The 15099-nt window shown below is 46.8% G+C and overlaps 1 protein-coding gene across 1 annotated transcript in view; it reads right to left on the minus strand.

Moving 5' to 3' along the window:
* Window positions 1-206: 206 nt before the first annotated feature.
* Lgi2 (leucine rich repeat LGI family member 2) overlaps window positions 207-15099 on the minus strand; it is a 32413-nt gene continuing 17520 nt past the window's right edge. The window contains exons 7-8 of the mRNA XM_021163218.2: window positions 13120-13284; window positions 207-5478 (exon numbers count right to left, since the gene is read on the minus strand). Of these exons, the coding sequence (XP_021018877.1) occupies window positions 4661-5478; window positions 13120-13284 (983 nt within the window). The 3' untranslated portion in view covers window positions 207-4660. The remainder of the gene's footprint in view (window positions 5479-13119; window positions 13285-15099) is intronic.

Below are 15099 nucleotides of genomic sequence, written 5' to 3' on the forward strand. Positions count from 1 at the left end.
TGGCTTTTAGACAAATTCTTAGTTTCCAAGTGAAAAACCAAACGGCCCCCATGGTGCCTATCTTCTGTTTAAACAGCAAAGCAGCCACATAGGCCTCTCCATCCTCCCAACCCCCCCTCCCCAACTGCTCTCTGTATCACCCTTCAGCTCTGCGATCCAGTGGGTGCATCCATTTTTTTAAAAACAGACCAGAGATCAAAGCGGTGTTAGGCATTTACTACTTTTTATTCACAGGATTACAGAATATATAGAATCAAGAGGCATATCATGTGTCCAATCTATTTTCCAAAAAGAGCTAAGTAGATACAGCTTTAAAACACATCCAGCATTGCCCGTCCACTGTAAAATCCACGTCCATACACGTATAAAGTATTATTTCACCTAAGTTGTGCATTTAAAAGACATAAAAACAGTACCAAATGGCATATTGGCCTATTTTATCACAGTTCTCATACATTCCTGATAGTCAGGGGGTTTGGATAGGGAATGCATAGTTTCCCGCTAGAAAGAGGTGGCTGCTGGCGCAAGCAATGAGACAGGGTAAAGAGCAGAATGCTCGGCTGAGAGCCCAGTGGCCCAGGGATGTCACTGTTGTCTGAATCAGCATTACAGTGGATGCTGTTCAGTGATTGGCATGCTGCATATGTGCCTGGTCATCCTACCCTCTGCTAAGGCAACAGAGATTATCATTACTCTTTCAAGCTCATTCCTCGTTCCCCCACAAAGCATCCCCTCCCAGACCATCTGCCCCGCACGTCTCCCCCACTTTTCCCATGGAGCCCCTGGGATCTAAACCACCCTGTTCTTTGTACCTGCTGCTACGTTGCTGACTCTGCTCTAGCATGCTGTCGAACACAACCCTTGGCCTTGCCTAAGGAAGCAAGGATTGAAGCCACACAAGGATAGTCTCCTGCAGAAGACTCAGGAAGCTGGCTGGAGGCTTCCTTTAGGGGGCATGCAAACCAGAGCCCCTCCTGCAGACCTTCCTCTGGTTTGCCTGGAGTCCCCTAAGCCAGAGAAATCCCCATCACAAGCACTCCCAGCAGCTCAGCTTGCAGCATCTCACATTGATTTTTTCCCCCCTAAAAACATGCAGCCTCATTCCACGAGAAGAATACAACACTGGCCCGGAGCAATTTACCATTGCTCCTGAGTTGGGGTTTTTAATTTCTCTCCCCTAGAACTCATCTTATCTGGTAGACACCATGACAAGAACCAGATGTGTCCAGCCTCAGTATTCCCTCCATGGCTATATGTGAGGAGACACAGTCATGCCGGCTAGAAATCTTCGCTAGACAACTGAAGCCATCCACCATTTCTGGAAGGCTTTCTCAAGCCTGGCTAGACATGCCCCACAGTTCTGAGGTGCTTGCTAATTGTTCGATGGCATTGACGATTGAACGGTGTGGGTCAGGCATGACTTTCACCCCTGGCTCTTCATTCTGCTTGCACTTTTACTTAATCTACAAGAACTGCTGCTGTCTTCACTGTCATGGTAACAGAGTCTGACTTTGGGTGGGCACAGCAGAGCATTAGAAAGAGAAAATGCAGCACCTGCTGTCCACGGGAAAGTTCTAGTATGCTGCTTAAAACCGGATAATCTCAGGCAGGCCATCTACTTCGGTTCTGTGTCTATTTCCTTCTCTCTGAAATTAGAATAACACCTGCCCTCTGTAAACCAAAGAGCTACATGTGACACATGAGCAGAACACAGATGCACAGGGGGAAATGGCAGGAAGCTTCCGGGATGCGAGCTGATCTTATCCACAGCCCAGGAACAAAGTGCTTGTCAGCCTTAAGGTTTATTTTTAGTCTTTATAGAAATCTACTACGGATCCTACAGAGTCTGAGGACTAACCCTTGCTTTAGGTTATGGCCTTAAAGCCGCAGGACTGATTGGAGGGATCATCTTAGAAAGCCAGCTGCAGAGCGGACAAAGGGCGGGCTGAGCAGACGTCAGTGGATGGGTGTTGGGAAGGAAAGAAAGAAGAAATGAGGAGGGAGGAAGAAAGAGAGGGAGAGGGGGGGGGAAGGAGGAAGGAAGGGAGAAAGCAGGAAGGAGGGGGAAGAAGAGACCAGTCTCCCTCAGCTGGACAGTCCTATGCATTTCTCTGCCTTGGGCTCTTGTTATAGCTGTGTGGGTGGGTTTTGTTATTTTACTGGAAGAAAGCATTTTGCAGAAACTGCTTAAAACTTCAGGGATTCTTGGGAGAGAGCAGTAAGATTAATGAAGCAGAGCTTCCCACCTTATGCCAAGAACATCTATGTTCCTTCGCTAAGTTGGCCAGAACAAATATCTCCTCCCATAGTGCAGGACTCAGAAGGCTGCAGACTCCAGTCTGGTATAAACTTGTCTTACAAAGAAAACTCGATTGCAGCAGAGCAGAATGCTGGTCCTCTCATACCCCTGCTGCACCACCCACCAGGGTCTTTTTCACTCCCCAAGTGCTTCATCCGGGTCTGACAGCCTGCTCCACCCCCAAGTCAAACCCCACATATCTTGGCTTTTTGGACTCTAAGCAATGGCCGTGGCTTTACCCTGTGAGGAAGCACAGAGAAGCTGGTGCCAAGCTCTGTAGAGGTGGCACTCTGAGAGATGCCTGCCCCTGTGGGTTCCTCTACAAGTGGTGGGAAGCAAAAGTGTTATCTCTGCCTGACATCAGTGCTACCTGCCTGTCTGCAGGACCCATGCATGGAGGAACATGGCTCCCCAGTTCTTCAGAGAAAGGAAAAGCAATGATCACACTTCCAGCCTCCAACAGGGAAAGCCGGGAACTCATGGGCAAGCCAATTGAACCAAGAAGACAGAAGGCAGCGAAGAACGTGTAATTTACGCTTAGAACATTAAAACAGACCGCTCTTTCTATTTGCTTGGCATTTAGCACCAGCAGTCTAAGCAACCACACTATAGAGCCAGAGTTCATTAAAGTCCTTGATTCCCCCTAGGCTGGAAGCATCAGCCAGGAGTGCTGATTACCATCAACGCATAGCTCTCCAGTATGGTGTACCAATCATCCCCTGCTGCTTACAGTCAGGAGACAGCAGACACATTCGCATTTGTGGAGTACCTAGCTACAGCGTGAGGATGACCGTTAAAACGACACCGTACTGCAGTGGGACTCTGCAAAACACTCCCCTAAAACAGCTGCTTAGACAGAATAGCCACTGTGCAACCATCTACACAACCAGACCCCCAGCGTTTCCCTGCCGTCCCCACAGGAGGCCTATTTTGAAATAAGCCACCTGGTCCCACACACAGACCTGGCCTATGAGATTAAGCTCATCTGGTTCCAGCTGGTCTCGCCTGAAGCTCTATCAGATACCCCACCACTAGCGCATGACCTGCTTCCTATTGCTAGCGTGCTGGATGAGGGAGGTGGGTTCCCGTGATTTTGACTTTTGTATGTTCAGAAACTTCTGCAGGGCCACACAAGCCAGCCACTGTGCACACCTACAACTTAACAAAGGACTGTTCCAGGCGGAAGGGAGGCAGGTGGGCAGGTAGGCAGGCTGCTATTGAATCAATTACTTGAAATATTAAGTTGTCCAGAGGGCAAAGACATGCAACAATCAAAGGACCCCCTCTGGGTCTCAAAGCACATGGAGATCTGAGTTAAGTGCCCTCTGACTCCATAAAATCTCACTTCAAAAACCCTACCCAATGCGCAGGAGATGGGAACACCTGTTCCATCCCTCTAAGGGACAGATGAAAAGCACCAGTCAGCCTTTGGCCTGCCTGCCAGTTACCCACAAACTAAAAGGATGGGCTCAGAGATTTGAGCGAGCAACGAGAACATCAAACACACATGATTGCTCCAGCCACCTCAAGGGTTACCTTTAAACCACACACACACACACACACACACACACACACACACACACAGGGAAATCCCTTCATCTTGGGCACATCCCAGGCTGGCTTAGACACGTGTCACCCGAATATTTTCTCTGTGGCAGAGGAAACGATGTTAAACATTAACCTATGTGCATACTCATGACAGAGATCGACCCTGATGAGGGCAGAGCCAAGGTTCTACTCCAAGGAAGATTCTGGAAGACTGGCCTGGCCATGACTTTCAGGAAACTAGCATGGCTCAAAATAGCACTGTGGAGTGTTCTAAGATTTTCAAACAAATGATCAGCAAATCTTTTCAGCTCACTTTGGCTTTACCAGTTCTTAATTGAAAGACTGCCTTAGCAGTCTTTCTTAATTTCTTAATTCCTATCTTAATAGGAATGGAAAGGTCAGTGGAGTTAGATGGGTGGGGGTCTCTTGTCTTAATTTCACTAGAAGGGCTGACCCATCTTGTCTATTTTATCCTTTTTTATTGAAATTAAAGTAGAAGCACACTGCCTTCTAGATGGTAAAGATGCTGCGCTCCTGTCTCAGATATTACAGGCTTTAAGATGTCGCTTGTAAACAGCAGCATAGGCCTGTCATGCAATCAGCCAAAAGAAAAATGCAATCCCTGGTTAAAATGTGAATCCTAAAAGTTTGAAAATGTCTAACTATTTCCCCCAGTGCATTATGAATTTTAATTTCAGAGCTCTGAGCCTGGCTTATTTTATGATTTTTTATTATTATTATTATTTCTTCTTGGTCCTGTCTCTCTTGTGAGAGCTAACACTACACATCTTTGAAATGCTTCCAGTCACACCTTCACAAACTTAAATCAACAATGATATGTTCAAAAATCTTTGTCTTCCCTTTGAAACTGGATGCAAAAAAGAAATCTCTCCTGTCGGTGGAGACGGCTGTGAAGGACCGAGGCGCCTGCACATAGATTTCTTTAAACTTTTTAAACTGCTGTTTCTCTTTATCCCACTGGTAGATCTGTGAGAACGTGTAGTCACTCCCCAGGGCCAGGTAGTGGTTATCTTTGAAGGAGAAGGGTTGCAAGGTCATAGCCCCCCGGGAAGGAAGAGCCTGGACCTCCACAAACTGCTTACTGTTCCAACGCATGACCCGCGAGTCCCCGATGAACCGGGTGAGGGAAAGGTAGAGGGTATTCTGCATCCGGAAGCTCTTCACAGCCAGCACATCCTCCATATTGGGGATGTCACCATGGGGGACAAACTTCTTGGAACTTTTATTCCACTGCAGGATGATGGGGACCTGGGAGCGGCTAGACAGGATGAGGTGAGACTTCCCGTCGATGTCAACAAACTCCGCATCTGTGTCCCTGAACCACTCATGTAGTGACTGGTAGGAGTAAAACCCTTTGCTGTTCCACTTGTAAACTGTGGACAGCCCCGCTTTGGAGCTGTCGGCGATGATGAAGAAGGTCTCGTCGTCGATCTCAAACAGCTCAATGTCGTTGGGCTTGGAAATCCGAGACACCTCTATATCTTGGAACTTGACAAACTTGGTCCAGCTCTCGTCGTATTTGTAAATGTGAGAGCCACCGAAGAGCTGGGCCACCACCACAAAGACCTGGTCGTCAATGAGGATGGCCTTGCAGCCCACGATGGACTGGCCTGTGGCCAAAAGAAAGAGAAGACATTAGTGTGACTGTAGTGAGTGGTAACTCTCCCTCCGGACTGTGGATCAGGTGCTGCTGGCCTAAAGGTACTGTGTACAAGACACCGTGTGCTTTCTTGTGAGCTTAAACCTAGGCTTGCCAAATGACAATTCTATTTCTTGATACAAACCCAAAAAAGCTTAAAGCAAGGCCTGGAAGAGATACCTGGATACTAATTTGAGAGACCAAATGTTCATGTTTAGTCACTTCCAAAGGGACCATTGGGAAAGATGAAGAAGGCGACTTGCAGTTGGGGTCTGAAACAGCCAAGCAGACCAAAGGAAAGCCAGGGCTCTAGAAACCTGACCTTGGTTGTGTTTAAGTCAAATGTTAGGGTTGAACAGTGAGGTTGGTGTCTTAGGTATGGTTTCTATTGCTGTGATAAAGACACCATGACCATGACCATGACCATGACCATGACCATGACCATGACCATGACCATGACCATGACCAAGAGCAACTTGGGGAGGAAAGGCTTTATTTGATCTTACAGGTCCACGTTACAGTCCATCACTGAAGGAAGGCAGGGCAGGAACCTGAAGATAGGAATTCGAGCAGAAACTATGGAGAAAGGCAGCTTACCACCTTGATCCTTGTGGGTTTGCTCGACCTGCTTTTTTTATACCATCCAGGACCACCTCCCCAGGAGTGGCACCACCCACAGCAAGTTAGACAACCTCCCCCAATATCAATCATCAATCAAGAAGATGCTGTACAGATGTACAGATACACATGCCTTCAGGACAGTCTTATGGATACAGTTTCCTCTTCCCAGATATGTTTAGATTTGTGTCAAGATGACAAAAGACAACCAGAGCAGTCCCTGGGAACATTGGGGAAAATACAGAAGAGAGCTTGCAGCTGGGGTCAAAGACAGCCAAACAAACCACATGAGAGGAGAGGCAGGGCTCTAGGAAAGCCAACCAAGCCAGTCTTGGCCAGAACCCACAATCCCACAGATTCCTCTTTGGGGAATGTACTGGCCGGTTTTATGTCAACTTGACACAAGCTAGAGCCACCAGAGAGGAGGGAGCCTCAGTTAAGAAAATGCCTCTGTAAGATAACGCTGTGAGCAAGACTGTAGGGTATTTTCTTAATTAATATTGGTGGGGGAGGGCCCAGCCCATTATGGGTGATGCTATCTCTGGACTGGTGGTCTTGGGTTCTATAAGAAAGCAGGCTGACAAACCCACAGGGAGCAGCACCCTCCATGGCCTTCTGCATCAGCTCCCGTCCCCAGGTTCCTGCCTGGCTTGAGTTACTCTCCTGACTCCCTTTGATGATAATCCGTGATGCTGAATAAACCCTCTCCTCTTCCCAGTCACTTTGATCATGGTGTTTCATCACAGCATCACTAGAAACCCAAGCTAAGACAGGGAGCATGAACCACTGCCCTTTCTCTGAGTAAACTTGTCAACTGCACTGATAGTTACACCTTTCTTGCATTTCGATGCATCAAAGACATTTAATGATAACAGACTGAATTGTGGATGAAAATGATTCAAAAAAATATTCCTCAAGCTACTTCAGAAAAGGGACCACCCTAAGTCACCCCAAGGGTGAATCGCTGGAGATTGGTTAAGTCAAGGATTAGAAGTCCAGATGTAGAGATGGCTTGCTGCCAGGCTGCTTGGCTGGGCCTGTCCTCCATTCTAGTGGGCATATTTACTTTCACTTACCCTCCTGTTAAAAATAAACAGAGTGCTTGTTCTAGCTGTGCCCCTCCATGAGCTTTTCTTCCTCAGGAGAGCAAAGATTTCTGCCATGGCTGGGGCTAGGGGGACTTCAGGAGTGGGGATTTCTCCATCTATAACAACTTTGAGGGAACTGTGCTAGGAAGTAGGGGTTTGGAGCAGTAACTAGGCCACTCATGATCAGAACTACCCCGACAAAAGAAACCCTAGGGACCCCCTTCTGCCCTTTCACCATGAAGAGATTTGGGCAGGACTGGAGTGGGGTGCAGTTGCACTGAGAGACTAGGGAAGTGGCTCTGGGCATAAACACAAGGATCTGAGGTCAAATCCCCAGGTCCTAGAGTCCCTGTGCTCCTATAGCAAGATGGGAGATGGAGACAGGGGAAACTGTCCAGCTAGCTAGCCTGGCGTAGACAAACAACAAAAGAGAAATCTGTCTTGAACAACACGACAGGCAAGGACGGACATCCAAAGTTTTCTTCTGCCTGTACTCACACATGGAAGCACTCATATACCACACACATATGCACAGCTATGATGGGTGATCTTGCACCAGACTTGAAATCTGCTGGTCTCTTGATCTTGGATGGCTCAGACTCCAGAACTTGAGAAAGAAATTTCTGTTGCTTATACGCCTCCCTGTAATAGCAGCACTAAATATACCAAGACAGTCTTACTGAAAGCATCATTACACACAGCAGCTGAAAGGTGGATGCTATATCCACGCTTCCACAGACAGATTAAGGGATAAACCAACTGTGGTCCATGGATACCAAGAATAGTACTCAGCCTCCAAAAGGAAGGAAAGCCCGATGCTTGGTACAACCTGGACTGGCCTCGAGGACATTCTGCTAAGTGCATAAAGCCAGCCATGAATGGACAAAGCCATCAGTCCTCCTGCAGGTAGAGTCACAGGCACAAAGACATAATGGGATAAGGAGAGGGAAAACTGAACGCCCACAACGCCAGTGTACCTAACACCACAGCACAGTACACAAGAAGTGATGGAAATGGTGTTTTGCACTGCATGTCTCCATGGTGGGGGGGGTCCTCAGGGCCTCTGAAGACATCAAAGGGTATGCAAGACCCTTAGTGCATGGTGCTGGCACACAGGAGTGGCTGGCATCACATGATAAGTGAAGTAACTGAACTGTCCTGACAATCTCAAGACATCCCTCACCTCTTAACGCTTTCCCACAGTTCAGAAATGCCTGTGGAGTTTACAGTGGGCTGAGACCCAGCTCAGTATCGCAAGGGACCCACTCCCACTCTGCTCTGGGTTGCCACGGGCATTCTCTCTACACTGGATTCCCATCCCCCACTGAAGGCCACCTACCAAAGATGACTGCCCCTCCTTTGAGATCATAATACCGTTTTGTCTTTTAATTTTCCTGGTAATTTGACCAAAGTGAATTTGGTCTGTAAATTACAAGGATAATGATCCAATTTCTGTCCTGAAGATTAGCTTTGGGGCTAATCAGTGGCTTTCAGAAAGGTATTTGTTTTCTCTCTTTTAGTGTTCTGAACTTCCTGCAACCCGATCTCTTGCCTTTGTTTAAAACAAACTCTTGAATTGTATTTTTCTGAGGGCAAAAGTGATGTCCACCAAAGCAAAAACTGAAATCACCACGGGGAAAACTTAAGAAGTGGGTCCTTGAAAGCACCTACCATCCTAAGCACCTTTTCCTGTCTACTTCCTCTTCCCAGTCACTGCTGGAGACACTACAAGTCTTACCAACACGTTCGTCTTGCCAACAAGACACAGATGAGTTAAGCATTTCCTAGAAAGTCACATAGCCAGTATGTGATTGCACCTGGGTTTTAAGTCTTGATCACCCATACTCCATCTCTAAAGTACCAAAAAGACACACCCAAAATTAAAACCTATGCTGAAACCAATATTAATGGGTAAATGTTAATATTTTGATATATTTCCTTAATCTTTAGTCTATTATCAATATCTATATATCACTATATCAAATATGCTTTTAAAAAAACATTGGGGCTTATACTATATACCTGCTTTAAAAAAAATCTGCTTTTATGTGTATGCGTATCTGGTTATCATGTATGTACATGTGTGCCTGGTTATCATTTCTCATTGCAAGCCCCAGGCATCCAGCTGTCTCTGCCTCCTCAGAGCTGACATTATAAGCACAAGGCACCACATCTGTCCTTTTTTTTTTTTTAATGTGTGTTCTGAGGATCAAACTCAGGTTCTCATCCTTGCCAGCAACGCTTTCCCAACTGAGCACTCTCCCATCCTTAGAACCTACTTTTTTCACTTAACCTGTATGCGGTTAGCTATCTTCTACAACTGGATTTTTTAAAAATTACTATGTGTTGGTGCTGGAGAGATGGCTTAGAGTTTAAGAGCATTTGATGGTTTTTGGTTTTGTTTTTGTTTTGTTTTGCTTTCCAGAGGACCCCAGGTTAGGTTCCAAGCACCCACAGTGCAGCCATCTGTAATTCCAGTTCCAGGGATCTTATGCCATCTTCTGGGCTCTGTGGTCACCGGGAATGCAAGTGGGGCACATACAAATAGGGAGGCAAAACACCCTTAAAAATAAAGTATAATAAAACTAAAAGAGAAAAAAACCCACAGCACTATGCAACATTATACTGCATGAATGCACCAAATTCTATTTAACTGATCCTATACTGCAGGACAAAGCAATTCATTCTAGGGTATCGTTATTGATAATTCCTTCCACATACCGTTAAATAAACATGCTTTTAAAACCTCTGACAGTATTCTCGCATGTAAAAATCTGCTAGCATAAATGTTGGGTGTCTTTTCTAAGTAAGGCTTTAGGGTTTGAACTACCAACAATGCCCTTCAAGAACTCCCACTCTATAAACAGCAATTTCTAAATCAAGCTTCACTTCTCCCTGGGGTGGAAAGGCTGGCTAAAGAGGTCCCTATCCCTAAGGGAGACCTTAGAAGTCTGATTTCAATCCCATGGCCCAGATGACCAACCTGTGAGTGTGTCAGCAGCAATAGAAATTGAGTGTGTGTGTGTGTGTGTGTGTGTGTGTATACACTCAATATACACTCATATGTCTCTCTGTCTGTCTGATTGCCTGACTGTCTGCCTGTTAGTATAGGAACAAAGATTACAAGTTTGAACACATAGAAGTCACAAAACAACAAAAATACAAAAAGAGCTAGAAAGGAGGAGAGGAAGCCATGGGCATTGATGTGAACACGAATTTTCTCACTGGAGACAAAGGAACACCTTACCAGGGCCCCAGAAGAGAAACCGGGTGCCTCTCTGATTCCTCCGACACTCCATCTAACAGGCACACACTGAGAACACACTGAGCAGCTTAGAGTCACCCATGACCAAGCAAGATGATGGAGGAGGAAGGTCCTTCCCAAGGAGGTGAGAGCCATCCACTCTCTCCCCCTTACTCTTGTTCATGGCCAGTGGCTCCACACATGGCTTTGCCTGACCACCCAAGCCAGAAGGACTCTTTCATACCAAGCTAAACTTCAGCTCCCAAGGACAGGCACATACTCTTCCCCTGCCTGAGCAATTCACTCGCAGGAGTCTCAGCCAGTTCTGGGGTTCTCTGTGCCTATAAAAGTCTCGGAAGTCTTAGCTGAAGTCAGAAAGGTGCGGTCTCTGATGGAGGAGAGCTGGTTCCATTTCCACCATAGTGGATAAGGCTACCATTGGCCTCAGGATCTGCCTACTACACAATACCTATTACATCATTTCCAGACCGCCAAGGCCCATACTACACTAATCCAATTTCATTGATGAAATAGAAGCCACAAAATTCCCACTGAGCAATGAAAGAAACCTATGAACATTAATGAACTTGCCCAAATGCTATGTCCCCACCCGCTAGAATGCAGCTAGTTCGGAGAAATGCCCAATAAATGAATGCATGAAGAAAGAGTGATTTACAGTTGCTACCAGTGCTAGAGTTTTAAAAATAAAATCTTAACCAAGAGACGTGAATCTCTGGGTGGGAGGGAAATCTACTTTAGCAGCTGGGTCAAACACCTTGGCTAAGGACCACCTCCAGCGAGGAAGGCTCACCTTAAGCCATGCTAATGAGTTAGGTGGACTAATTAGTCTTTTAATGAGATTTTCCCATCCCAGAATCCTCACTTCTGGTGCAGAAGCTCGCGGACCCAGAGCACAGCCGAGCAGGTTCATAAGTCTGATTTTCTGAATTGGTCAGATAAGGGTCTAGCTTTTCCTTTTCCTCTCTCTTTTCTGAGTCTGCTTTGCGCCTACTCTTCAGCCTTTGGCTTCTTCCTTACCCTTTAGAGAAAGCCTTCCTCCCCACCGCATGGCCTCTTGCTCACCTGTATCTCACTGTCCCAGCTTAAATGGCATGGCTTTTTCTTCTCCTTCGTTTACCCCTCCAGGCAGCTGCTGAGACTTAGAGCTGTGTGTCCTGTACTTCTCCTTCTAATACTGATAACGTTCTCCTTGTGCTTACATTTGAGCTCATTCTTAAAACCTTCTATGAATGAGACTAAAGGAGGACCCCAGTCTCCCCTGCATGGCCAGCTGCCGTGAGTGGCAAGGGCAGGTGAACAACAATGCTACTCCCTTCTGTCCTCTTCGGACCGGGACAGGGACACACATAGAGATAGGTTCTGCCCCTGAATGAATAGAGTAGGTCACTCATAAAGCTGTGCCAACTGCACTGTCACAGAGGCAGGAGCCAGCCCATGCAAATTCCACCAAGCGTTAAGCCCAAAACTACAAAGCAAACTCTACCAGGATATTAAGCTCTCCATGCGTCCTCTCTTTCCCTTGCCGTGGTCCAGGTTCAAGGTCCTTCATGCAGATCTGCACTGGGTCTGAGCTTCTAGACTCTACACCAAGGACAGTGTGCTCCACATCAGAAGGCCAGGTGTTTGTGGCAGCAGCAACTAGCTCATCGGAGATGGCATCTCCTGGGCATCGGGGCTCATGATTAGACTCATTAGTAGCCTGTTCCCCAGGGGTGAAACACCACTGTTTCTGCCTACCTATGCGCTTGCATTTGCTGTATAGCCGCTTGTGCCTGAGAAACTCCTATGATCTTCTCAACCCAGACTTTGTACCAGATCCACTCCAGAGAAACAGTTCAGTGCCTCCTGAGCCTCGGCAGGACAATGGTCAGACTTTCAGAGTGATGTTTCTAAACGCCAGGATCAGTTATGTGGACAAACTGAGAAGCCTGAAAGATTGTTTCTATCCCTGATTTTATCCTTTTACTTAAGGAGCAAACAGATAGCTTGTCTTTAGTATCACTAAAACCCTCAGAACTCATATCAGGATCGAAAGAAGCCAAAGGTTTGAACTTAGGACCAGTCCATTCTCATTGCTATGCTTTTAATGAGTGTGAGCAGTGATCATCATGACCCAGCAAAGGAGCATGGGAGTGAGCAATGGGAGGAGGAATGGTGTGTACATGTGTATATGTGTATATATATATATATATATATATATATATATATATATATGTGTGTGTGTGTGTGTGTGTGTGTATGTGTGTATGTGAGTATATGTATGTGTATGTATGTATATGCATGTGTGTGTATGTGTGTTCATTAGTTAATAATCAGCTTAACAAAAACAAAGCGGTGACTTAACTCTGGTATAGACAGGCCACCCTAACTATGCAAGACCATGGGATTCCCATGGGACTTCTTGCCATTGATGGAAGAAACTCTCACCGTTCTCATGGAGTCGCCACCCCCCCTTTCCCAAAGGGATCTCCACCAGTAAGAAATCACCACCTGAAATTCTACACTTATCATCTCTAACCATATGGAGAAAACTTTAGAGGGACCATTAGCGTGGACTGGAATGTAGTCCCTGCCTCCCCTCCAGCTAGGGCATCAAGCCTTCCCTTGACGGCGGCAAGGGATGCTTCTCCTCACAACACACCTGTGATATTGTCATAACTCCGGAAATTCATTTCTATGTGGTCCCACTCCAACACCATGCAGTTCTCCATGCTGGGCTGAGCGATGGCCACGTACACATCGTTCTTGGAGTTGAACGTGTCTACTGACACCGACTGGTACGGCAGAGTCTGATGAACGACAAAATCTGAGAGTGGGTGTTGAAAAACAAATATTAGTTCACAAAATCCTAGTGAGAGTCCCAACTGCCATCCTCTCTGCTTGGCATCATCAGTCTGGGGACCTGGGGAGGAACAGGCAACTCCACACTGCCCTGGGGAATGTTCTGCTCTGTAGACTCTGAAAGATGGGACTGTAAGGTCCATGCAGTTTGTGATACTGCTTCCTGGAGACACACCCCCAAGTTACCAACAAGGTCTCAATGGTCTAAGCAAATGTGGGAGACCTGGCTTTCAGAAAGCCAAGGCAGAAAGAAGGAGGCAGGATATACATGAAGCTGGCATGCAAAACAGGGGATGTTGTGTTCTAGTAAGTTCTGAGAATGCTAAGCCTCTAGCTCTCTCAGAGCAGCCCCTGCAGGAAAGAAGATGGCTGAATATGGCTTGATGATATTCTTCTCAAACTCACTCAACACAGGGAGGCCTGTGATTTAAACCCAGTTCCACAAACCCCCTACCGGGAAACAGCGCCCCTGCAGGCCACAGTGAGTACTACATTCCAAACAGGGCATGCATAAGTTTGGAAACAAATACCTTTTGCTGTGGTCTTAGAGGTTTATGAAGGGCCCCCTGGGGAAGTTGACAGGAACCTAAAAGAGCTTCCTGGACACCAGTCTTGATGTCCTGTGCCTATGATCTGGGCATCATGATATAGCAGCAAGCAGGCACAGAACTCTGCAGGAACATGTGGCATGGGGATTGAGTGTCCTCACCCACAGAGAGCCCTTAAGTGACAACTCTCTGTGAAAGTTTGGGTATGGCACAGAACTGCCAAGGGATGAGGAGCAAGGGGCATGCCCACAGTGCTAGCATCACCTGTATGTAGGGGAATTAGAAATCTAGAAAAGAAACATTTTTTTAAGACACACACACACACACACACACACACACACACACACAGAGCAAGATGTGTGGAGCATGCTTCTAATCCCAGTCCTCAGGAGGCAGGCACAGGCAGATAGGTGGATTTCTATGAGCCCAAGGCCAGCCTGGTCTATATATCAAGCTCCAAACCAGCTAGGGCTACACAGTGAGACCCAGACTCAAAAAACACAAACAAACTAACAAATAAAACCTCACAACAAATGGTATAAAACACAGACTAAGCAGTTCTTCTGGCCAGAAATGCTCCAACACATGCAGCCCCTCCAGGAGGGAGTTCACATCCAGGAGATCCAGCGCTTTCTCACCTAATCTTTAACCATCTTGGTTCATGTCACCTACAAGGCCATCTCTGACCAGCCCCCACAACACTAGCTGGGCTCATCTCTGGACACTGACATTTAAGTCGTAATCATACGACTCCAAACAATAGTGTCAAGAGTCCCACTTGGAGACACTGTCTGATCAAAGAAGTCACAGGGGCCATGCATGGAGGGAGCCTGTTCAATCACAGAGGCAGGAGAAGTGACAGCAGCTACGCAAGGGTTGGGGTGGCAAGAATGAACAGGGGTGAGAAGGGTTAGTAAAGGCGTGTGGTGAGAAAGTCAGGGCTCAGGAGATGAGGACTGTGTGAGGTACTAGGGCAAGCATTGTGCCTGGAGGCAAATGGCCTGAAGTGACTTCCTGCCCTTAAGACCCCCCGGCTGGTGACTTTCAGGTCTTAATTCATCTGTCATAAGATGAAGGAAGGAGCTTCCCCTCCCCCACTCCCCACCCCCCGCCCAAACTCCATGGTGAGGACAGATCAGATCTTGCTAGGTGAAAATGCTCACCTCAGGGCTGAACACACTCAATATAAACAAATGCAGACAGAGGCCGTCCCACCTGCGTCTGTATCCTGA

Source organism: Mus caroli, chromosome 5 (genome assembly GCF_900094665.2).
Source record: "Mus caroli chromosome 5, CAROLI_EIJ_v1.1, whole genome shotgun sequence".
NCBI lineage: Eukaryota > Metazoa > Chordata > Mammalia > Rodentia > Muridae > Mus > Mus caroli.